The sequence below is a fragment of the Parasteatoda tepidariorum genome, chromosome 5 (genome assembly GCF_982258835.1).
Source record: "Parasteatoda tepidariorum strain Cologne lab strain chromosome 5, Ptep-v5.0, whole genome shotgun sequence".
Classification (NCBI taxonomy): Eukaryota; Metazoa; Arthropoda; class Arachnida; order Araneae; family Theridiidae; genus Parasteatoda; species Parasteatoda tepidariorum.
Genome location: NC_141759.1, coordinates 8,554,377 through 8,578,983, shown reverse-complemented (window position 1 = coordinate 8,578,983; position 24,607 = coordinate 8,554,377). Strand labels below are relative to the sequence as shown.

Genomic DNA, 24,607 nt, shown 5'->3' with positions numbered 1-24,607 from the left:
TATATATATATATATATATATATATATATATATATATATATATATATATATATATATATATATATATATATATATATATATATATATATGTATGTATATACATATATATATGCTCTCCTTATTATATTTTTACATAAATTTAGTGTATAATATTTTTCATTATTCATTTCTTTTAAATTTTTAAGTGTATTTTTTATTCTTAAATTGAACAAAAATATAATATTTTGCAATATCTAGATGTTCGTACGGGGTGAAAAAGCGTAAATAATCAATAAATTAGTAATAAACAACTCTTCGAAATCATGCTCAAAACTCAAAGACTTGTACCAACATAGTTAATAGAGCTAAAATAATTATTTTTCCCATCTAGGTGGCTTTACATTAATTATATTAAGCAAAACACGTTTTTGGTCATCAATAAATATTAAGATTAAATGTAATCAGAATCATTTGTCACGATGCTATTGGTCGAGACCTAATCATAATTTCAATCAAGGAATTTTTTTCTGGTTTTTCCTTAAATTTAGAAAAACAAAAAACATTATCTAATATAAAATTCCATATTTTTAATTAAGTTTTAATCTGTGCAAAATACATAATTCCTATACTAGTATATTTAGTACCCATTTAAACTGCAGAAATTATCATAATATCAGTAGTGCATATTACCAAAAATAACTGCCTTTTAGTTCATAGCTTATTTTATTTTAACTTCTAAGTATTTCCTATTACCAATATTAATAAAGCATCATTGGCTTCAATAACAATATGAGGATTTTTTTTAATGTTTCTTCGTACAATTTCTGTTGATTTTAAATTATTTAGTTTTATAGAAAAATATTTTAAAATAACTATACACAAAATTAACTCACGAGGAGCTTTGGAAGAGCTAATTTTGGGAACGAAGAGCTAATTTTGGAAATTCAGCCTATGCTACCACCTTCATATAAATAATTGAGTTTATCTAACATAACGGGTAAAAATTAATTAAATATAAAAGAACGTGCAACATACTTTTGAGAGTTATATTTTATTCTTATCTCGCCCAGACCTAATTTAGGGCATACGAGAGTTGATACATACACAAATGATACATTAAAAATACGTAAATCTCTAAAAGTTACATCAACAGTGAATATAAAAATCTGAATATCTAAAATAATGTTCAGTACAATTCTATAAAACAAGTTAAAACCAAATAAAATAATAAAGTAGTAAAAAGGTTAAATTAAAAAAAAAAAACACAAAATCACCCAAAAACCAATAAATGTTAAAACTTTGCAGGAACATGTAAAACAGTGATAAAATATAGAAGTTAAAATTCGATAAAGAGGTTAAAAGGCAGAACAAGTTAAGAATCAAAACAATCAGTTAAAAGTTGATAAAAACAATGCTTGTTAAATTAAAAATTTATAAAAACAATACAAGTTAAAACGTAGAGAAGTTTAAAATGAAATTAGATAGATACACAATACACCAGCAATAGTGTTCGCAGGCTCCGAGCATAGTTAAATGTGGTTCAGAGTGTCCTCCAATGTTACCTTTATAATTTGTTTAACTATGTTTCTACAGACCAACTTAGCAAAGCATTGGTGCAAATTTTGCCCTGCAAAATGGTTTCCACGGAGTGTCTGGAAGTGTGGGCAGTTCAAGATCAAGTGTTCGATTGTCTGATTGTCCCCACAGTAGGTACAATTTGGGTTTTTATTGAAAAGTCTATTTTGGTATCCTCCAAACACAGTCCAGTAAGTAATTGGTTTAGGTAAAAGTTGGACTGTAGTCGTTTGGTGGAAGGGTCTTTAAAAAAAATATAGGTTTGTCGACCTCTCTCGGAGCTCTGCCATTCTGTTTTCCATCTATTTAGGTTGTTGGACTTGATGATTGTTTTGATCTGGGCCTTGGAACTTTGGACCTCTAAATTGATTTGGCTGCGACTGACGGCTTCCTTGGCTGTCTGATCCGCCTCCTCGTTGCCTAGGATGCCAATGTGCGCCCTGACCCAGTTACATGTGATGTTTGGTCTCCATAGTTGTTTAGTATTTTCTGTCTCTTTGTTATTTGGAGTTGGGTCACTTAGGGCTTGCAACGATGAGAGCGAATCAGTGAAAAGAGTGGCGTCCGGGTAGTCATTTTTAGCCAGCCAATCAAATGCACTTTTAATTGCCATCAGCTCAGCCATAAAAATACTGCAATTGTTGGAGAGTCTAATGGAGTCCGCTTTAATGATTATCCCATTTCTCTTGATGATAATTCCATAACCGGTCTTGTGCTTTATCCTACTTCCATTATCGGTCTCTTCGGCGAACTCCACTCTTGAACCATCCGTGAAAATTTCCAACCCCTCATTAGTGGGGAGTGACCTACCCCAAGGCACCGAAACAAACTTTGAGGGGTGTTGCCTTACTGGTCGTTGTTCCAATGCAATCGAGTCCAGAGAGTGGCCCAAAACTATTTCCAAGTCAGCCAACCCCCAGCCCCAGGTCAATCTTTTTGTGCTGATATCTTCAAGAATCTTTAAGTGAATAGGTATCACTCCCGCCAGTATCTGGAGGGCCTCCGTACTTGTAGTAGAGTAGGCTTTTGTTATGGTAATCAAGGAGGATCTCTGAATGGATTTAAGCTTGTCATTGATTTTTGTATTATTGCGATATCAGACACTGGCGGCGTAGAGTATAATTCTTTCGGTCGCCCTGAGGTAGATGATTTTTAAGATCGATGGTTTGAGGCCCCAAGTGGCCCTGGCCACCCATCTGATGAGGTTGTTAAAATTGTTCATTCTCTCTTTGATCTGATTTAAATGGGGTATCCAGGTCAGGCCCGGGTCGAGCACAACCCCGAGATATTTTAGCTCCCTGACTTGCTTAATTGTTTGGCTATGATTGACACTCATTTTAATACGTGGGTGTCTGCCGATTCTTTTTTGATTCTTAGGGAATGTTAGGCAATTAGTTTTTGAATCACTGAAACTCAGTCTGTTTGACTCGGCCCAGGCTGAGAGATGAGTGAGACAATGGGTAGCCAGCAGATCAAATCTATACAGTATCTGGTGTCTCAAGAGAAGTAAAATGTCTTCAAAAACAATCAGTCGGCTGTCATCTTCTTTAAAATCGCTAAAACCGCTAAAATCAATATTGTTAAAATTGTTAAAAATCGTATTGACATATACCAACCACAGCACCGGTCCCAGGGAGGATCCCTGTGGAACCCCCAACGACGTATCTTGTTTAAATAGGCACTGACCTTCTTCATCTATATATGTAACATCTCTATTACTTTGGAAACTCATGATAATGCTGACAATATTATCTGGAAGGTCAAGTTTAAAAAATTCGAACTTCAAAATCGAAAAGTTTGCATTATTAAAAGCATTATTAATGTCCAGAGCCACCCCTATGCTGTGTTTGTTGTTTGCTTTAGCCTCCTCAACAAATTTGACCAGCTCCAATAATGCGTCGTCTGTGCCTCTCCCAGCCCAGAAGCCATACTGGTAGGGATTTAATTGATCTCTGCTTTCCAAAAAGTAGGCAAGTCTTTTGGTCAAGAGTTTATCTAGGATTTTGCCCCAGACCGGGAGAAGAGAGATTGGTCTGTAAGATGTCGGAAAATGTGGGTCCCTATCGGATTTGGAAATTAGGGTGACTCTGGCGCTTTTCCAGCAAACAGGAAATACTTTCAATTCAAGGCACTTATTTATTGATTCTAGGAGCCAGGATTTGTTAATAAGAAGTAATTCTTTAAATATCTCACCGGGGATTCCGTCCGGTCCCGGCGCCTTATTTAATCCTGAGTCGTCAACTACCATTTCCAATTCTGACAGGGTAAATAATGGGTCACTATGACCATTATGAGAGTACATGATGGAGGTCTCTGTCTCCTTTGGTAAATGATGTTTCATAATCGTTGTAATTGTCTCTCTGTAAAAACTCTCTGTTTTGAGAGTTATAAGCTAGCTAGCATTACTGTTGTTATCTTAAAAAATATTTGAAAATAAAAAGTCGCTTGTTAATTTTTATAAATTTTTATAAATGGCATCATCTAATAAATGTTAATTTTTATAAATGGCATCAACTAAATAAATCAAAAAACTCTGTTTTTCAAACAACTCTTCCAAAAGGTATGAAAGAAATATTAGTATGATTTTTGACACAGGGGGGATAGAATGGCTCCTATCAAGACCGCTCTCTAAATTTCGGGACGCTAGCTTTAACTGTTCAGGAGTTATAAGAGAGAAACACATAGCGAGTTCATCATTTCAATATTATAGATTTAGTTTATCTATCAGCCTTCAGCAAAAATGTACAATTATAAAGATCTTTTTATAGACCCTCAACTAATTTAAGAATTTAATTACTTTTCTTAATTTTGCAATGAATCTTTAATATTTGCTGGCTTCTTTTATATTTTTTAATACACGTGACCTTTTTAGGCAATTCTTTTTTTTTTTAAAGTTTCAATTTGTTTCTTGACATTTATTACATGCCTTCAATTTAATATGAAATTATCTTTCTTATTAATTTAATCGGAAAATATCATTCTTTGTTGCAGAGAGGTGATGTACAAAACTTTGGCACTTTTGAGATAACACCTCAAGTGTTAGGTCTGAATAGAGGTTTATTTAAAGTTGACTTCGAAAAAGAATCATAAAAATACAACTTCCCAAGATTTATAATTAAGGTTAATGAAGTTGTATTATTCGCCTTTGAGGTTGATAAAAATCTACGATAGAGCAACCAGCTTCGATATGTTGTTTTTGAGGTGTACAGGTTATTTTTTGCGAATAATATCGGATTTTAAATAAAAGCATTACTGAGCTATACATGAGCCTGATTTTATGCTGTGTAAATAAATCTGAAATTGAATCTGCATTGATGAGGTTATTTTAGGTGCAAAATATAAACTCATTTTCTACCTTAGATATATTTTTTTTAAACATCTCAACCTCAAATTACCCCATATTTTTTGCTAAGTAAATATAAAAGAAATGTGTTCACCATTACTGATATATAGTCTAAACATATATATATATATATATTTATATATATATATATATATATATATATATATATATATATATATATATATATATATATATATATATATATATATATATATATATATATATATATATATATATATATATATATATATATATATATATATATATATATATATGTTCAAATAATCTTTTGATTATATTGATGTCTTAAAAAGCTAAATCGAAATTCGATACGATTTCAAAATTTCTCTTTTAGCTCACTAACAGTAGAAACAGTTTTTCGAAAATAATCTCAAATGCTATGTAGGGTATGATTTGTTATTAATATACAGCAAAATGATTACAATGTTATTAATTAGTTTAATGTTATCATAACTGAAAATGTGAATTTGAAAAAAATCTCATTTTTATGTACTTATAGGGCCTTGTGCAAACAACCCGTGCAATAACGGAGGGAAGTGCACAATGTACTCAAAAGTGCCAAAATGTGATTGCTTGCCTGGATTTTATGGAGAGAAATGTGAAAAGGGTAACTTTAAAATTTCCTAACACGTCATTTTTTTTTCTTTAAATCAACAAGAAGGGTTTTTTTTGTAAATTCTCCTCATGAAGAAAAAATTATGCTTATTACGACTCGAATATTCGTAACTGAGCAATGGAGTAATGAGCACGCTGTGACAACTGGTCACGGAATTACATTTTTGAAAATTTTTATCCTTTCCCTCGTAAAGCCACCGATTCAAAATTCTCAGTCGTTTAGGCGTCTTTGCACAGGTTTGTGTCTCGGATCCAGTGCTGGGCAATATACTCCAATGGTACACATTTAATGGTTCGCAGTTATTACAGTTTTATGCAAACACATTTAGCCAATACATTAATCGAAACGGAATAGGCTATTATGTAGGATTTATCAATTCCTGCTTATTGCTCGGATTGCACTCATATAAAAATTAGTTTATGAAAATTAGATTATGTGAATCGATAAGCAGAAATAAATTTGAATAAATTTTATCCATTAACGCGACTTTATTGAGTTTCTTTCTTTACTTTTGAAAATTTCTATGCAAATATTAAAATTTGTAACTGGCAACATGTAATTTCCTTCTCTTTTTTTGACACTTATATTAGCGCGAAATAAAGATCTCGATCGAAAAAAAACAAATTTTCATGTACAATGGATAAATAGTCAATATTTGCTGCCTAATTTGTAAAAAAATCCCAAAAAAGCAGTTAAATTTGCAGTGACATTTGAACAAAATGTAATTTCGAAACAACATTCTTGTAAATTTCACAAATAATAATAATGTCTCTTTCAGCACGGCAAATTTAAATTCCGTATTTGCATTTAAACATGCTACAAATCGATCGAACAAAAAGTTTAACAAATAATAATTCTAGAATTAATTATCGAGTATAATTTTTTTTGCTTCGCCAGTACTCCTTTTCCTTTACCGACATTCCTTTGCAATTTCAAATTTCAAAGAGTAGAAAATGTTGTGCCGCAAGGCAAAATGTAACGGAAAACAAAAAAGTTAGAAAAAATTTGCAAAAACTGCATTAAAACAAAACAAAATAAAATTCGGAAAAAAAGACTCTGCGTTTACTTCGTAAACAAAAACGGTCTTTTCAGCATACCGAATTTCAAGTCTGTGGTTCTATTCCTGCGTCCTGCAAAGCAGCCCGAATGGTATTTTTAACTGCAAGTTTATACAAGTTTCCTATAAATAATTCTTGAACTAATTACCGAATTTTGTTATTTTATTTCATTGAACTAACTATCTGTACATTTTTCTACCCAACTTTCTAGTCTTAAGTTTCTAAGTTTTAGAGTTTTCGCTCAGCAAAACAAAATGTAACGTTAAGCTAAACGCTCAAAGCAGCGACTGTGACCCTTGCAATTTTTTAATATAGAGTGATATATTCGAAATCAAACCGTCTACTGGCCAGAGTTCTCAAAGAGATTTCTTGCATGAATTATCTAACAGATTTTTTTTTACATAAATATTTGAGTTTCCAAATTTTTTTTTTTTCAAATTTTTATTTTTATTTTTTCTATTAGTTTGTTTTAGTGTTTTAAGGATGTTTGAAACATTTTAATATCTGCTCACAGACTGTTTTATACTGTTTTGATACATACTAATATCTGCCCACTTATAATCCTTCCGAAGATGATGCACCCCAGTGGTAGTAAGACTAAAAGCAAATTACATTCATAAGCAAAAATTTACATTTTATTATGTCTAAAATTAAACTAACTAATGTGATATATATATATATATATATATATATATATATATATATATATATATATATATATATATATATATATATATATATATATATATATATATATATATATATATATATATATATATATATATATATATATATATATATATATATATATATATATATATGAATATATATATGTATATATATATGTATGTATATGTATATATGTATATGTATATATATATATATGTATGTATATGTATATATATATATGTATATATAGAATATAGAATTTATTTAAATGTAGTGATGGTCAAAATCATTTTGAATTGGATTTATTGAATGCAAAGAATAAATAGCAAGCATACATTTCCTACTACTTTAAATGTAAAAATAAAATTTTACTCAAAGTGTGTAAAACTTGGCAGGTATGTAAATTAGATTATTAAGTAGTTTCGTAAGTCGGAATTCTGCAAATTGCTTTGAGTTTGGATTATTTGCTACAGCTTGAATATCTTTTTGCGGACCTTAAGGATCCCTAAACTGAGTTCTACTAAACATTTTATGCAACTTCTATTTGTTTTAAGATTTTCTGTATCAATTTACTACAACTGGAAGGAAAAAAACAAACATTGTAGGGGAGGCGCTAAGGCACTATTTTGATTTCTTGCATTTGATATAAAATCGTATTTCAAGAAATAATAATATGAGATAAAAATGCGACAAAGCAGATGGCTATTTTTTTATAGAATGTGAATATATTTGAACATGTATAGATATTTGTGTATATTTTCATAAGCATTTGTTTTTATTGTCTGTAGACGTCTGCTACTTAAGAGATGTTTGTAAGAATGGAGGTACGTGCAGACCAGATGGATTCAACAAGTTTAAATGTGAATGTAGGCCACATTATTACGGAACATTTTGCGATAATGGTAAAATTTCAATAATTTTAATACATTTATAACTCATCGAAATTTTAAATTATTAGAGCACAAATTCTATTTAAAATGCATCGTTGCATTTTTCACTGCAAAACATTTAGACTGTTACCAAATGCGAAAAATTGAATAGTTGAATTCACTAAGCTGTACTTGTTAGTGGTTATAGATCTACATTTTTTTTCTTTAATATTTCTATAAACAACAAAAAAATTAAAATAATTAATATCACAACGAATTTATTTTTAAAGTATAGAAGCAAATGTTTTTTTTTTATATTTCCGGAATGAAACTTACATTGTTATATTAATAAAATGTAAACTAATCGTTGAAATTTTGAACTTTATTTAATGCCTTTAAGCTGTTTAAATAACTATAATTCTTAATCAACCTCATCTATGAACTTTAAAATCTAGACAAACTTGGTGACATGGATGTAAGTCCCTATTTATCCTTACAGCTCCTTGTTGAATTGGAAGCTTTGTCTCCTCCAAGATAAAGTCAAACCTGCTATCTGGACATCAGATTCTAAGCATTCTGACTAATAATCAGTTGGAAAATAATGTTCAGGCTAATCTCATATAACTGACTGATAAGTGAACTGACCTCATTCAACTGAATGATTACAACTAATAGATCTATTCTGGAAAAAATGAAAGCATTAAAAGGCAAGCAATCGCATTTCAATGGCTACGTTTTACAATTTACAGCAGATGAAACAGTAGGCTTAACAGGACTGCAAACGTACTCAAAATTTAAATGTTCTACTGACGTAAAGGTGAAAGTTCTGATTGACAATTTTTAACAGATATTGCAAATTGGAAGTGCTGTAATAAGCACAACAAATTTTTCTTTCTTCTATAAAATTTCAAAACCAAATAACTTTTATCAGGTACACTTTTTTTGGATATTTGAATGTATATAGAATCTGCAAATAAAACCCTTATAACTCTACATAAAATAAATTAATCCAGAAAAACCTAAGAGGGAGTGGTGAAAATAATAATAAGTTAGATAATATTTCAAAAAAAATTACTCAGAGTATATTTAACAAAATAAAAAACGGAGATTATAACGCTTAGAGTATTTTATATATGTTTACTGGATCCCTTCTTAAGATTGATGGTTTTCAACAATAACTTATGTTTTTTAGTGAAACAAATGTGCTTGGAAGGAGGTAAAAGCAAAGAATGCTCGAAGCTTAATGCTCGATGTGTTGAAAGCCCAAATGTAAATGAAGGTTATACTTGTAATTGTGAAAACGGGTACGATAAAAACGAAAACGGTTTCTGTATTCGTAAGTATTTTCAATTACTGTTTTTTTTATTCATAATAGACTGAGTCCAGTTAAAAAATTAGGTTGCATGTTAATGCAACTCATAAAAAATCATTCCAACAAAAAAATATTTTTTTTTATCTTCATGAAATAGTAAATTGAAATCATGAAATCTTGAAATCTAATTTAATTTTTATTTCAGACAAATGCCGTATTAAAAAGAATGAAGAGAAATGCATAAAACTCTCAGCCAACTGCGTATTAGACGAAACCTATCAACCCATTTGCAAATGTCCCCCATTGTTTCAAGAAGATGCAAATAGGAAATGTGTTAAAGGTATTTTTGGCATCAATATTATGTTTTGTTAATATTTAAAATAAAAATTGAAAATCTCTAACGCCAATTTTTAGCAAAAATCCTTCTTTAAAAACTTTATTTGGCACTTTATGAAAAAGCTAAATCTTAGAAACTCAACCTCTTTGTTTTGTGCGTCATTTGTTTTCTCCATTATCTTAATACTTCGAATCTCGTAGCAAAAAGGTATCTTCAACATGAATGCCAACTTACTTCATTTTATTTATATATATTAGAAGAACAAACATTTGCTGGCTTGTAAGCTCAATTAAGGCTTACAAACCTTTGTCAAGTAGGACAGGTATGCCCAATGCAGAGAAGGACACGGCAAACAGTTCATCCAGGGTTGCGGCGTGATTCCAACTCGCCTCCTCTATGCTCAACAGAGCGTTTGGAGGGAGATACCGCTCGGCCAGGGAGGCCCCCTAGTTTTACTTCGAGGAAATATTATTTCTGGTTGTAAAAACATCTAATTCGAATTCTTAAATTTTATTCAAAGTTACATTGCTCATCGTTAAATTTAAATAATTCAAAAATGTTAGAGTTGATTTGTAGGTTTGTTAGAGTTGATTTGTAGGGAACCCTTTTCAATGCATCAGCAAGAAGGAATATTTAAGCTCGTTTGATCATTTGCAGGGATGCCTAATAGACCTAATAATTGCCTAATAGATTGCAAAAATCTATTAAAATAAATTAAAGTCTATAGTTTCAATTTTAAAATAATTTAGCTAAATAATATTTTTGTACTTCATCAATCTCTAGACAACGAAATTTATCTTTAACAAAGTTTGGAAATCTCGTGTCTATAGTTATGCTTTATTTTTTATACTTTATACTCAACATAGTTTGTTTTTTAGAAGTATCAAATACACCGGAATCAACTGAACCAGAAGGGATAACTTCAACAAATTGTGAGCATGTCGTTGGATATTTTTTTCTCTTTAAATTATAAATATGTGTGTCATTTTAAAATGTTCTATGTGTCACAAAATTGCATCTTCATTGTCGAAATATATAAACCATATTTTGAGCCTAAATTTTCAACTCATTGCGCTGACATTTTCCATATTAAATATTCATAATTGGATAAAGACTGTTATTTGCAAAAATATGCCATTGTATTCTAATTGGTAATACTTTTATATAAATTTCCCTTAAAACCCTTGATATGAAATGTACATATGAATTTGCAAATAGTTATATCTTTAGTTATATGAGAGACAGAGAGAGAGAGGTATAAAATAAAACTGTTGGAACTAATTGAAAATTATTACAAAATTATTGCTTTAAAATTTAAGAAATATTAGTTAAAGACCGCGTGAAATATAAGCAATGAAGGTAATTCTTGTATATTGCGAAGACTTCGGGTAAGATGAGGTAATTTGACTTGATTTTTCCCTCAAAAAGAAATCACTTATAAAAAAATCGTGCATCTATGACTTTTTTAAGAATGATACATTACACGTAACTAAGCAAATAATATCGCACCTTGGCAAGTGTCATAACTCTAAAATGCAGCATTTGAGACAAATCAACTTAATACGATAACCCTTATTCTGAATTCGACTCAGAACTGACACAACTGCCCTCAGCTGGATAAATTGCGCGTTGGAGATTATGTGACATTTTTTGAGCTTGATGGGACACTTCAAACATATTTTTTATTGACATAACTTCAAAATTGCTTTTTATTTACTTGAGTCACTTTTTTTGCAAGGGTGCGATATCTTGATTAAGTCTGATAGTTTTTAGGTCGAACAATTTAGTATCAACACGCTTTCGAATCTTAGATACTCGGTTTTAACCCACTTTTCCTTAAATTTTTTTTAAAAATTATTTCTAAAATTCATTAAACAAGTTGGCTTCTTAATATTGAGATTTACAAATTTTAAGTTTTAGAGTGAGTTTTTTTGTTTATGTTCATTTCTTCATATGTATTTTATTTAATTTATTTAATTTTTGTCTCTTATTATATCTGTTTTCTAGGAAGTTTTTACTTTATTGATTGTGATTGTGCTTTTAAGTTGTTCTCATCATAAATTTTTTAAAAATAATAAATTTTGGATGAAAAAGTTAAAACATAATAAAAACACAAGGGATATTTTGAGAAAAATGTTATTAAAAATATATATTTAATTTCATATTTCGAGCCTCACCCCATTCTCAAAGAGCTGTCCCACCCTCAGGGTTTTTTCCTACCCTCAGAGTGTCATCGCAGCCTTAGGGGATCGGATCGAGGTTGATTGCATTTTTAGGTTTTTGATTTGATGTTAGGTTTTATTCGAGTAATTTAACCGTTTCCATAATTTCAATCTCTTCGTACGAGCGTCATTCTCAGATTATGAAAGATTTCTTGCCTTGAATAAAAAAAAAAACATGCATAAATCAAATAAATCATGAATTATGAAATGAATAAACTTTTGCTAACAATAATTTTGATAACAATAATTTTCAAGGCTTAGTTCAAGTATAAAATTAAGTAAAACTTGAATACTTATTAAAACTTAAAATTTGGAATTTTGCTTTTAAAAAAAATGGAAAACATTAAAACAGAAGCAACACTTATGTGTATTTCATTTTACTACCTTTATTATATAAGAAATTTAGAGATAAAGGAATAAATTTAACTGTCTGTTCGAAATTGAAATTTATTACTAAGGATTGCTGTCTTTGTCTAGGAGGGTAAGTTTTTTTTATCACTATTTCTCAACCAGTTGACGCTGCCATGACTTTCAGATTGATAAAATTACAAGATCACATTTTCTCAGGAACAGAAAATTTCCTTTTTTTAATTAAAGCATACAAAACTGTTTTATTTTGCTTCAAAATTACAATGAATGTATTTATTGAGAACCTTGATCATAATTACTAAATATTTTCAAATTGATCATTAATGTATAAAAATTTTTAAGACTACATTCAGCTAAAAATTAGCATATTATCTGATATAATTTAGCTATAATTAGGCCTTACTGTAAAAATTTAATGGCCAGGATGTTTTGAAGATATATTTTACCTATTGTAAAACTTAATAATACGTGCAGTTATATACAGTTTTACTTAGAAAATACAGAAACACATGTTTTCGACAGCTGCAAATAACTAAGGATTACCAAGCAATGATCACAAAAGTATTGGAAACTTCGCCCAATTTCAATTGCAATTACATTGGAAGAAAATTCGAGCAATAATTATGATAAGCAATCAGATATTTTACATTGACTCTTAAAAAATCAGAAAAACGTTAAAATTTTTTTAAAGGTCTTTAAATCAAGGCTTTTATAAAAATGTTTTGTAATGTATGATAAGTAAGTAGGTTTATTGTTGTTCAGATTTAACTATTTAAAAGTTTCCTGTTTCAGCTCATGAATCAACTGAATCAACTCTTTCCCCTAAAACGGATATTTCATTAAAAACAACCTTCTCAAGTAAGCCTATCTTTTTTCATCTTTTTTGTGTTTACTGAAAATTTTTTGTCTGCTGTACTAATATCAAATCTGCTGTAACTCCAAAACCAATTATACTAGGGCCCTGTAACTAAGACATAGGCTACAAAAAGCAATTATATCCACATATACTAAAACTCTTTTAAAAATTTTAATTATTCCTTTCTGGAAAGCTGATAAAAAATGATTTTATTTGCCTTAGTTCAACATTAGCCATTGTAATAAATTAAACTGTAGACAATTCTGTTCAGGAATTTATTTCACTCCTTATAATATTTAACTATATCAACTCATCGTAAATCAAATTGGAAAGCTACGTCAATGAATTTGTATTTCTAAAGTTATCTGAAACCATGTGTTGCTTTGCTTATAATTGTGCTTTTAAAACACTTTTGTATAAAAATAAGTAATTTAAAATAAATAGTGATTGAAATAAAGAAATATTATTTATGCAGTAAACGACAAAGGTTAATAGAAAAATGGTACTTTATAAATACCGTACAAAAATCCCTATGCTATTATTGACTCCATTAAACTTAATTAATTTTAGTTACGACTAATACAGGTATTATGGAAATAGATGTGATTTTTTATAAATATAGTTATTGTTGCAACAGTCGTTTTAGGGTTCAACAAAAGAGCTATTTCCAGAGGAAATTGTTTGATTCTGGCGAATTTAAACTACCATGAGAAGGCCTAAATCAGCCACATCATATTAAATGATACTTACCACAGCTAATGGTTGTTTTGTTGAACTGAAAATTTTAAAATTTGATCAGACTGCGTAGGGACATAGGGTGAGCGGTGAAACATTTCATTGTCAGTTCAAGTTTTATTTAATTAAAGTGTGTGATTGAAAATTTCATTCTTTATACTATGTTTTCAAACAATTTTGTTTTTAATTAATTTTGTTTTTGTTACAATTTATGATTCAAGACATGTATCTCGCGTCTTTAATCAATTTTGTTTTTTTAATTATAGCGCGTGATTAAGGACGTCATTCTTTATCCCGCGGTTTCAAACTAATTGTTTTTAATGAGATCAATCAATCAATCTTTATCTTGCAGTTTCAATCAATTTTATCTTCAATTACAGCATGTGATTGTGGACTTCATTCTTTATCTTGCGATTTCAATCACGAAGGGAATAAAATTTGTTCCTGTGAGACTGGTTTTTCACAAATGAATGATGTCTGCGTTGGTAAGTTATGTAACTCTTAAATCATGTTTACAGTATGTGTGATTCACTTCGTCTAAAACCGGTATCTGTCAATGATATACACGTAATATTTTATTCGTGTACTCCTTTTAATTTTACACTCCTTTCAATTTATTCCTCAGAAAAATGTGAAGTTCAAGAGCATTGAATTTGATTTATAAAGAAAACTGATTTTCTTTGAAATTTGTAGTATTGATAAAATTAATCTACTCATCATGACAATCATGAAAACATGGTTCAACATAATTTACGTGTATTTTTTGATGCATTTGATTATTATGCTAAATTACAAAAAAAAAGCGAATTTCGAAAGGGAAGAAATGATTATAACATATGAGATGATAACTGGAAAAATAGTCATCTCTCTTACCCTTGTTAGGCTAAATAATGTCATTATGTGTTTATGTTGAAAACGGACGCGGTTAATTTGACTGACTTTATTTTGATTTCTGTCTAATTTTAACACGTTAATTTTTACAGAGATGCCAACTTCTCTGGGTTCGACAAAATATTTTAAAAAACGGTAGAGAAGTACCAACTAAAATTAGCAGACTGGCGGTTAATTTTGCCAACTTTTTAACAGGCTCCATACGGGCTTACTGAAACAAAGTGGCATATCGCGAAAGCCTTTGAATTATTTAGAAAATTTGAATTTATTAATGAGTAAAAATCATATAAATTGAGTTTATTAAAATAAGTATCATTCATTGAAATACTACCACTCGAAAATATTTATTTGATGTCGGGAGCAAGTTGGCCACCCCTATTCATATATACGTTAATTATCTGATTCCCAGCCCCGTGAATAGGCTCTAGCTCATTCATTTGATTGATATGAAGTTAAAATTGACGAAGCATAAGTTAGATGAGGGGGAGGTGGATATAAACACGACTTGCGGAGAAAACATCAAAAATAAATTTAAATAATTATGAGTTCTACCTTTTAGGGATTTTTTTCTTGAGCATGAGTTCGCAATTTTGCTTATAGGGTAACTATGTATTCTTTATTTTAAAATAAGAAGTGGGGAATTATGTCTAATTATTAAATTGCCGCCATCCACAAATACAACTGCTAACAAAATAATTTGGCTACCAGTTATAATTTTTTACCCTGATTATTTCCACCCTGAGAACTCACCCGTCTCCAAAAGGTTGAGTGATTAAAAAATTTCAAAAACCCAATTTTTATGAGCAAGAACTCCTGAGGTGGAAGCTCTAAGTAAATAATTAACTTATAATTATTTTTTTTTATTACGTCTCTTGATAAAATAGAATCAACTTTTCTTGGCGAGGTATTCTGTACTTCGCAAAGCAAGTTTTACTCTTTTTATAGATATTAATAAATAATAAAAACTAAAAATAAATAATAATTATTAATAAATAATTAAAAATGAAAAATCCATTATTAATTAAAATAAATAATTAATACATAATAAAAACTAAATAAAAAAATTATATTAATAAGTTTGAAAATATTCTCAATATAATTTTGAACGATTTGATAAAAAAACTCTTTTAATAGCAGTAATGTTTAATGGCGACCAAAAATAAATACAGAATAAAGACTTTCTAAAAACAGAATAAAAATAGTTTGCCAAGCAAATACTAAAAATTTTCAAGTTTCCTGCCCGCTTTGTGTAGCTTTTCATGAGCTTCCAGTAACGTATCATAATTGTGTAAAAATGTAACAAAAACGCAGCTTTTAATTGTTCTGAACAGATTGCTATTGTGGTGAGAAATCTGTAAACTGTTCTTTTGGAAGAAACTTGGAAAAGAAATGCTGGTGCTATAAAGGTTATGGCCAAATTCATGGAGCTTGTAAAAGTAAGCTCTGTTTTTATAAATATTTATTGTTAAAATTTATTGTTTTGCCATGTTTTTTGTAAAGAAATAATATTATTTACAGAGTAATATAACAATATTTTTTTATATATTCTATAACACTGAAAAAAATATTTTTTTAAAAAATATATTTGCAGTACCAATAAAGTATTTATTGTAGGACTGGTACGAGTCACTTTTTTTGACACTGTTATTAAATTCGAAAAATAGTAGTTGTAAAATTTACTAATTTGTCATCAATATCACATAAACTATATTTTTTAATTTCAGTTTTTAACTATTGGAACTAATTATTATTGTATTAATTAGTGTTTTAGTACATCAGAAATTCTATCAGAAAACGAAGAATATTGTAAGATATGTGTGTTAGCAAGACGGTACTTCATCGGGGGACACACTGCCTGCCAACTCACCTTTCTATCGTCAGTGGTAATACCAAAAACTGATTGTGTTCCGAGACCCGATAATGGATAAATAAAATAAGAACAAACAATTCGAAAATTTGAAATGTAAATGCAATGAAAAATTAATGACACACAAACACAATTTAAAAGTGCACATTAAGACATAATAATAAAACTCCCACATATAAGATTATTATTAGTAGTATTTTTTAGTAGTCTCACAATAAGACGATCGTATTAAAATATCAGTAGCGTCCTTTTTGTTTCTTACGAAAGCCGTGTAATGATGAAGCACGTGAAATATTTTTTTTTCTATTTATGCTCAACCACAAATTTTTTAATGCTTTAAAATGTACCTTTCTGAGGAAAGAGCTTGTATGTTATTTAATAGTAAGATTTTATAGGTTTTCCTTCAATTAAGCTTGAAAATACTTAGTGACTCCACTTCAAATACTAGCATAAACAAAATATTAATTATTATAAAATAAATGTTACCGGAATAAACTGTGCTACCACTTTTTACTTTTTAAAGGATAAAAAATAGCGAAAGTCTCATTTGTAAGGATGATGGGCATAAATAGGTCAACCGAAAGCCTCGACACGGTTTCTTTTAGGCAGTCCAAACATATCACTATGAAGGTTGACAAAAGAGCTATTTTTTACAAAATCTAATGAAAATAAGTAAGTGGTAGCAAATACATGTCTAAAAATTTGTTTAATTTATTGAATATGATTGCTTTGTATTATATAAGTTTTTCTCAATTACTTTAAAACAAATAATTCCCATTAAGTTTTACGTTCACGTAAATATATCCTACCCCCTTCATCACAAATTTTTTTTTATCCCACCTTAGGTGACGGAGCAGATAGCCCATCTGGCTACGTACTCCGTATCAAATGTTTAAATCGGTACTTTTAAAACAGAATTTGGTTTTTAGATCCACTGCTCAGACCATACTTATAAAACACCCAGTGAAGAATTTTTTATGTAGGATATGATTGGTCAAGACCAGCCATTTACTTTTTTGAAAAGTCTCACTAAAATTTGAACTTCCTTTGCAGCTTCGAAATCAATGAGCTACATAGAAAAGCCTTACATAGACAAATATAGAGAGAAAATGCATTAAGCAATTTTATTTAGTTTGAATTTATTTGGGATAGTGAAAAAGTTATCTATTGGTGTTATCAGGTTAAAAAGTGATAGCGGAATATGCATATTTTCAGAAAATACCTTACCGAGTGGTAGTATAGTTAAAGTATTAATATTTTAATGAATTTGAAACATAAGAATTTCGTCCACCATCTCTTATATAACGTTTTAGAATAGGAACAAGTTTTTTTTTGCTGAATTTAAACAAGCAATTAATCTTACTTAATTGCAGTGTGAGGATTTCAAGTGTAATATCAGTTTTGTCCTGAAATCTGAATATTTTTTTTAAGATTATTCTTTTTAGTTTATCTTTAACTTGAATGTAAACGTTTATAAAGAAACATATAGATCTTGTCTGCTGTGCTAAATACGAGAAATAGGATGAAAATAACGCTGTGGTGAAAATAGCGCTAAATACAAGACTTATATGACTTTAACTTACCGCGTCACAAGCAGGAATTTATTATCAGATAATAGAGGAAGCTTGGTTGAATTTTAAGAATTTCTGGTTAGGAATATACAATTTTAAATTCCATGAAAATTGCATCTTGTTTAGAGAAACTGACTGTGGATTCAGAATCTATGATGAGTAAGCGTTAAAAATTCTTACACAGTAGAAAAAAGTGCTCCCTAGTATTATTCAAATATAATAAAAGGGCAAATGCTCAGTGTTGGTAGCGATGAAGAGATTACGTGAGCGATAAACATTCAGATGATATTTCTTTAAGTGTTATCAGCCTAAAAATCCGGGATTTACATAAACTTTAACTAGAATTTAAAACCAGAATTCTTAAAATTTTTTAACCGGAAACTAAATAAATAAAATTAAAATTATTAAATAAAGCTATATCTAAATAAAAATTTATTTATCAGAAACTTGCAGCTATGATGTAGATTGTCAAAATGGTGGTATCTGTAAACATAATGGCAATGATGGCATCTGTGAATGTCATGCGGATTACAGTGGAGACAGATGTGAAGTCAACAATGTTTGCAGGCATTTACACCACATATGTGGTGAACATGGTGGCATATGTGTGATACACGATGGATTACCTCAGTGTGAGTGTCCTCCTGATAAAGAATACCAAAAAGGGGTTTGTAAAAGTAAGAAAAAATATTTTTCGTATGCAAGTTTTCTATATTAGAATTTAGTGCTTAATCGAAAATATTTCTTATTTACTATAAAAATGTATGCATGACGAACTTACTTAGTTTTAAAAGTAGTTATATAATCAAACCTGACTAAAATAAACTAGCTATTGCATCTGATTTCAAAGTCAAATTATCAGGTTTCAATTCAATTGAAATAGTTATTGTTATAAGACAATCATTTTATACGGGTTTAGTTCATTACGTCTAGCCATCGACACCCACAAAAAAATTTATATTAATTTTTGTTTCTTTAAGCAGATTGTTACATAAATACAATATTTAATTAAAATTTCGAACTGCAGAATTCCAACACAGAGCCGGTTTCTCATTCAACGAGGATTAAATTTAAACTTAATAAACTGCTGGCAATTAAATATTCTACACTTTAAATGATTTTAAAATAAGAGAATTATGTTTAGTTGAACTAAAATTGTAGTGGAATGAACAAGTAATTAAAACTACTCAGAGTTAGCAAGCAAAGATATTGGAAAATCGGTATACAAAGTTGGAAACTCGGCAAGAATTGCTGTAATCCGTTTATTCGGGGTGTCATACAGAGATTGTATGGTATTTCTGGGAAACTTAATTAACACACCTTCACCACTATGTCACAATTCATTGACAGAAGTTATTAGAAAATAATGAAGCACTAATTCATCGGCAACCAATGAACACACGTAATTCAGTGAACGCAGTTTCAATGAATTTCATTGGCACGGAATATTAGTAAGTGATAATGCGCCAATCAATGAGCAAACATTGAACACACGTTTTCGATTGTTCAAAAATAATTGAGCGTCCTGGATGGTCTAACAAGTTATGAAATAAAGTAAGGTCAAGATACTGCAAGAAACATGCGGTCAGTAAACACTGGCAACTCTGGCAAAAAAAACTGCTTTCACTCGTTTGAAAGATCATACTGAGTTTGTAAGGAGATTCGGGGGACCTCAGTCAATATAGCTTCAATTAAATGCTTAAGTTTATTGACCGGAGTTATTAGTAAGTGATGAGATGACAATCATTCGACAACCATTAACCTTACGTTTTCTATTATTCAGAAGGAAGTGACGGTCATGGCAGCAGTCAAACATATTCTGGATTACGGAAAATCAGAACAGTGCAGGCAAGAAGCTGTCATTTCTTTTTCTGTTGAAAAGCAACGTTGGTGAGGTCTGGAAGATAGGTCAGAGGTGCTGGTCATAACACGTTTGTAATGTAAGGGTTACAATGAATGTGCTAAGAATGCAAAAAAAGATGTGATCGACACCATTTATCATTTGTGCTGGAGATAGGAGATGTCAAAGTTGTCAGCATATGTTTCTTACAATTACGCATATCAGAATTGGGATGTGGTTGTGTGAACCCTTGTGACTATTCTGATAAAGTGTCTATTATCTCAGCCGCTCACCGATACAACCGAGCCTTCTTGCCGATCCTCCAAATACTCCATAGGGTGGAAGTGTTCGAATCCTGTCCTATCAATTGTTTTATTTATTCTGCTAAAAAATAATAAAAAATTTCTTAACTTTCGCATATTAACAGGCTATGAAGAAATTAAAAAAAATTCCTATATCAATATCTCACATAGCTCTTCAATATAAATAGATTGTAACGGCATGGAAATAATTTTAAAAAAATGTTGGAAAAATATTACGGAACTTTTTGAAACTTCATATGTTTTAATTTCACTAAAAATTTTATAAGGAAACAGTTTTAAAATTTATATTGCTTCTCATAATATAAAAAGATTTTCTGTTTTACAGGAAGTAGATAAAAAATTTTGTCATCTCTAAGTTTTCAATCGTTTTTAAATGTTTTAAAACCATGGCAACCCTTATATAACGAAGGATTTTTAGCCTATGGTTCATATCTATAAAGTAATAGTATTTTAGGGCATGTTTATGTATTTGGAATAAAGTTAGTTTTATTCATATATTTGTTTCAGCAATTTGTGATGCATCAAAATGTATTCATGGACAATGTGAAATATTTGGTCACTCTTATAAATGCAGGTAAAATATACATTTATATCCATTTTAATTGCCACTATTCTTCTATTATAGTTTTCCTGGTTTATTTAAGTTGAAGTTAATTTATTTAGTTTCAAATTTAGTTTTAAACTTATTTTTAAATTAAAATTTAAATTTAGTTTACATGTATTCAAAAAATCATTTATTACATACATTTTAATTGTCCAAACAAATTTAATCAGCCCAAATAAACTTTCCTAATTTTCTTACCAATGAATAATTAAAGTGTCTAAGTTGCAGAAATAGCTGGAAAGCTAAAGTTAAATACTTATAATATTTTCGAGACACAAATTAGACATCACATTTACATTTCTCATGAGATGAAACGGATACGGAATTTTATAACTATCGTTGAACAGCCGACCAAATTATGGGCTTACGACTATTATTGTTCATTTCCTTAGCCTTGTAATTTTGAACCCAGTATAGAGGACAAGGGAACTCCAGGATCAAGTATTGGGAGAAATTTGCTTTCGTGCAGTTCTTTTGTTGATGGAACTTATCCGCATTTGCATTACATGGAGAGGATAACCACAAAAATTTATCACGGTTAACTAGATGGCAAGAGGACTCTAACCCAGTATCCGTCTACCACCAAGGATATTTTAAGTCAGCGCTGTGGTCGGTGAGAGCCGGATGCGGAATTCGTATCAACCAGCCAAAGCTGGGATTCGAACTCGGTTCATTTCATTGACCTTTTCCGGATTTCGTGCAAATAATCGCCCGGTCTCTGGGAGAGGGTTTGATGGTCTTTTCCGGAGTTTTCACTGTATTTCAAATGCCATGATAGAACGGGAGAAAAGCAGTTCATTGTATAAACTGTTGAATTCACATGTAGTGGTATCAAAAATAATTTTAAATTAAATATATTAAACAAAGAAATACACATTTAAATATAAAATTCATTACCAACAGAAAATTTTTTCGCAATGCGTCGAAAATTAGCAGCCTTGTGTAAATAATCTAAATATTTTGATTTCAATCTAATACGATGAGATTTCATTTTTTTAATTGCATAATACCTAGTTTTAAGGACAAATGTTCTATCATCTTTGAGGTAAAAGTATTTCTCACCCATCTGCAGAAAAAGGGTTAAACTATACTTTATTAATGAGCTGATCAACTGAGATGACACTGGGCAACAACTACCTTATCCATTATAATCCAATTTAGGTGTGGAAATTTCAAATCCAAAAATAGTTTTGTTTCCAAAAGCTATTTTTTAAAAATTTTATTTTTAATTTATTTAAATTTTGATTTCTCAGGAACTATTTGACCAATTTTGCTAAAAGTATTTTGCCTTGTAAAAATACTTTGTTTAATATGATATAAGAGGTCAATTCAAAATTTTTTCGACCAGTAAAAATAAAATAATAAAAACATAATAAATACTCACAAAGACTTATCTTTTGCCTGGAATTATTTGTGACTAAACAAATTTTATAAGCTTGCGCAAAAATGTTTCAATTCGGTGAAATATGCAGAAAGTAAAATTAACATTAAGGGGTCCAAACGTTGGAGCGTTCTCCTGACCAAATTGTATGGACTATATTTCCCAAATTGCAGCTACCCCTAATATTTTGGGGGTGAGAAACTCGAATCCGTCAGGAAAAAGGTATATTTATTCAGAGAAAGTACGTTTTTATGTCTGATTTCGTAACTTAAAATATCGTTTGCACTCATTAGTTAGTATATTTGTGGTCACCCCCTCAAACCATTAAGATAGAGTCCTAGAGAGGTATGTTCGACCATTAGATCAAAAGTTATTAAAGGTTGGTCCATTTTTTTATTTTGCGCACTGTACAATGCTATACAGAATGAAGGAGAGAGTGGGGTCAATTGTAATATTTTTTACTTAACTATTTTTAACTAACAAAAAATCCAATATATTATTAGTATTAATTGACAGACGAGTAAAGTAGACTATCCTCTACTAGAAAAAAAAAATAAATACCTTATTTTCATTGTTATTATATTAGTTATTAACAATTTTTGACAGTCGTGCACTTGTTACAATTGTCCCCACTTACGGGGTCAATTGTAACAGTTTATAAATTCAACTAAAACATAGTTATTTATATATATTATCAGAGTTGTGATATATTTTTTATTGATCAAAATAGTAGTGATATTTTAGGAGTAAAAATAATAATGAGCAAAGACCTAAAGTTTTAAACTCTTAACTTTAAGGGGTTAAAAATTTTAATTTATGCTGTGAAAGGTGACAAATAAAATAATGCACATGCAACATAATATAAATAATATAGGAAACTATTGGTGGTTCTAAAAGAGTCAAGTAATGGTTTGTAAACATAAGATTATTTATTTTCAGCTGTTACAATCTTCCCTTTACCTATTGTTACAATCGTCCCCAAGACGCCATTTCAGTTTCATTTGTTAAAAACAATGCTAGTTAATTAACAAAACTAATTTTTTTTATTGAAATGTTAATTAAGGTGTCCACTTACATATTCGGTTAATAATTTTTATTTGTTTAAACAAAATTGCTTTGTTACAATATAATATTCTAATACCAAAAATGTGCTTACGTAGCGTGAAAATATCTTTTGTGATGTAACTCTTTCAAAAGTACATAAAAATGGTTGCCAGAAGGGGTGTATATGTAGATTTATTAAATACACCTTATGCGCCACCTAGGAACCAAATCTACAACCCGACACTCGAAATTTTTGCTCTGTTACAATCGTACCCTGTTACCATTGAACCAACTCTCCCCTATAGGTTTATACAATTGTCTATTTTTGAAAACGAAACTGAAGGCAAAAATCTTATGACTGCAACGCATCGCATCATAAACTAAAATTTACTATCGCCTTCGTCGTACCTCTCCCTACACAGCGGAAAAGTGGGGACACTTAGTAATTACTGGAGGTAATTTCAAAAAAAAAAAAATCTGGTTAGTGATGTATTATTAATTAATTAGCGAAAAAAATTGTAGCTTGTGGAGAGAAACCGGTTACAGGTTTGATATCAGAGACGCAAAAGCATCTAACATCTGTTCAAAAATATCATGCAACAGAAAAGAAAAATGTTATCCAATGTTGCTGTTATAACTATGCTTTTTACTGCAAATATGATCTCTATGATTTTTCCTAAATATGATCTGTGTCGTTGCAGGTGTTTTGCTGACTATACTGGAAAACATTGTGATAAAAAATCATTGGAAGAATCACGTGGTAAGTTTAATTCGAGAATTAGTAGCTGCGAAGCTTTTTCTTTGCATCCTTCGATTATATTTGAAAAATGCATTGCAGAAAGCAGCACTTTCTATATAAACCCCTTCCATAGTTCCTTTTAGCGAAAAGATTGACTAGATGTAAATTAAGTAATATGTTACTTGGCGTCATCAAACATGTTTTTGGCTGCTTATTACATTTTTTATTGCGATTTGTTCGTTATTGTAGATTTCAAGACCGATACTCAAAGTTTACGATAAGTACTTTTTCTTACGTTTTTATAGTTTAATTTTTTATATATAAAAAACCAATTACTTACATTTACAAAAAAATGCTTATTGCATTGGTGATTATATTAAAATTTA

General features: G+C 29.9%; 1 protein-coding gene across 1 annotated transcript in view; it reads left to right on the top strand.

Annotated features, from left to right (window-relative positions):
* LOC122268253 (uncharacterized) overlaps positions 1-24,607 on the top strand; it is a 43,943-nt gene that overhangs the window by 12,856 nt on the left and 6,480 nt on the right. Inside the window, exons 5-15 of the mRNA XM_087163388.1 lie at positions 5,418-5,525; positions 8,050-8,163; positions 9,323-9,466; positions 9,648-9,782; positions 10,658-10,711; positions 13,163-13,228; positions 14,342-14,446; positions 16,184-16,288; positions 18,734-18,967; positions 20,961-21,027; positions 24,184-24,242. Coding sequence (XP_087019514.1) covers positions 5,418-5,525; positions 8,050-8,163; positions 9,323-9,466; positions 9,648-9,782; positions 10,658-10,711; positions 13,163-13,228; positions 14,342-14,446; positions 16,184-16,288; positions 18,734-18,967; positions 20,961-21,027; positions 24,184-24,242 — 1,191 coding nt within the window. The remainder of the gene's footprint in view (positions 1-5,417; positions 5,526-8,049; positions 8,164-9,322; positions 9,467-9,647; positions 9,783-10,657; positions 10,712-13,162; positions 13,229-14,341; positions 14,447-16,183; positions 16,289-18,733; positions 18,968-20,960; positions 21,028-24,183; positions 24,243-24,607) is intronic.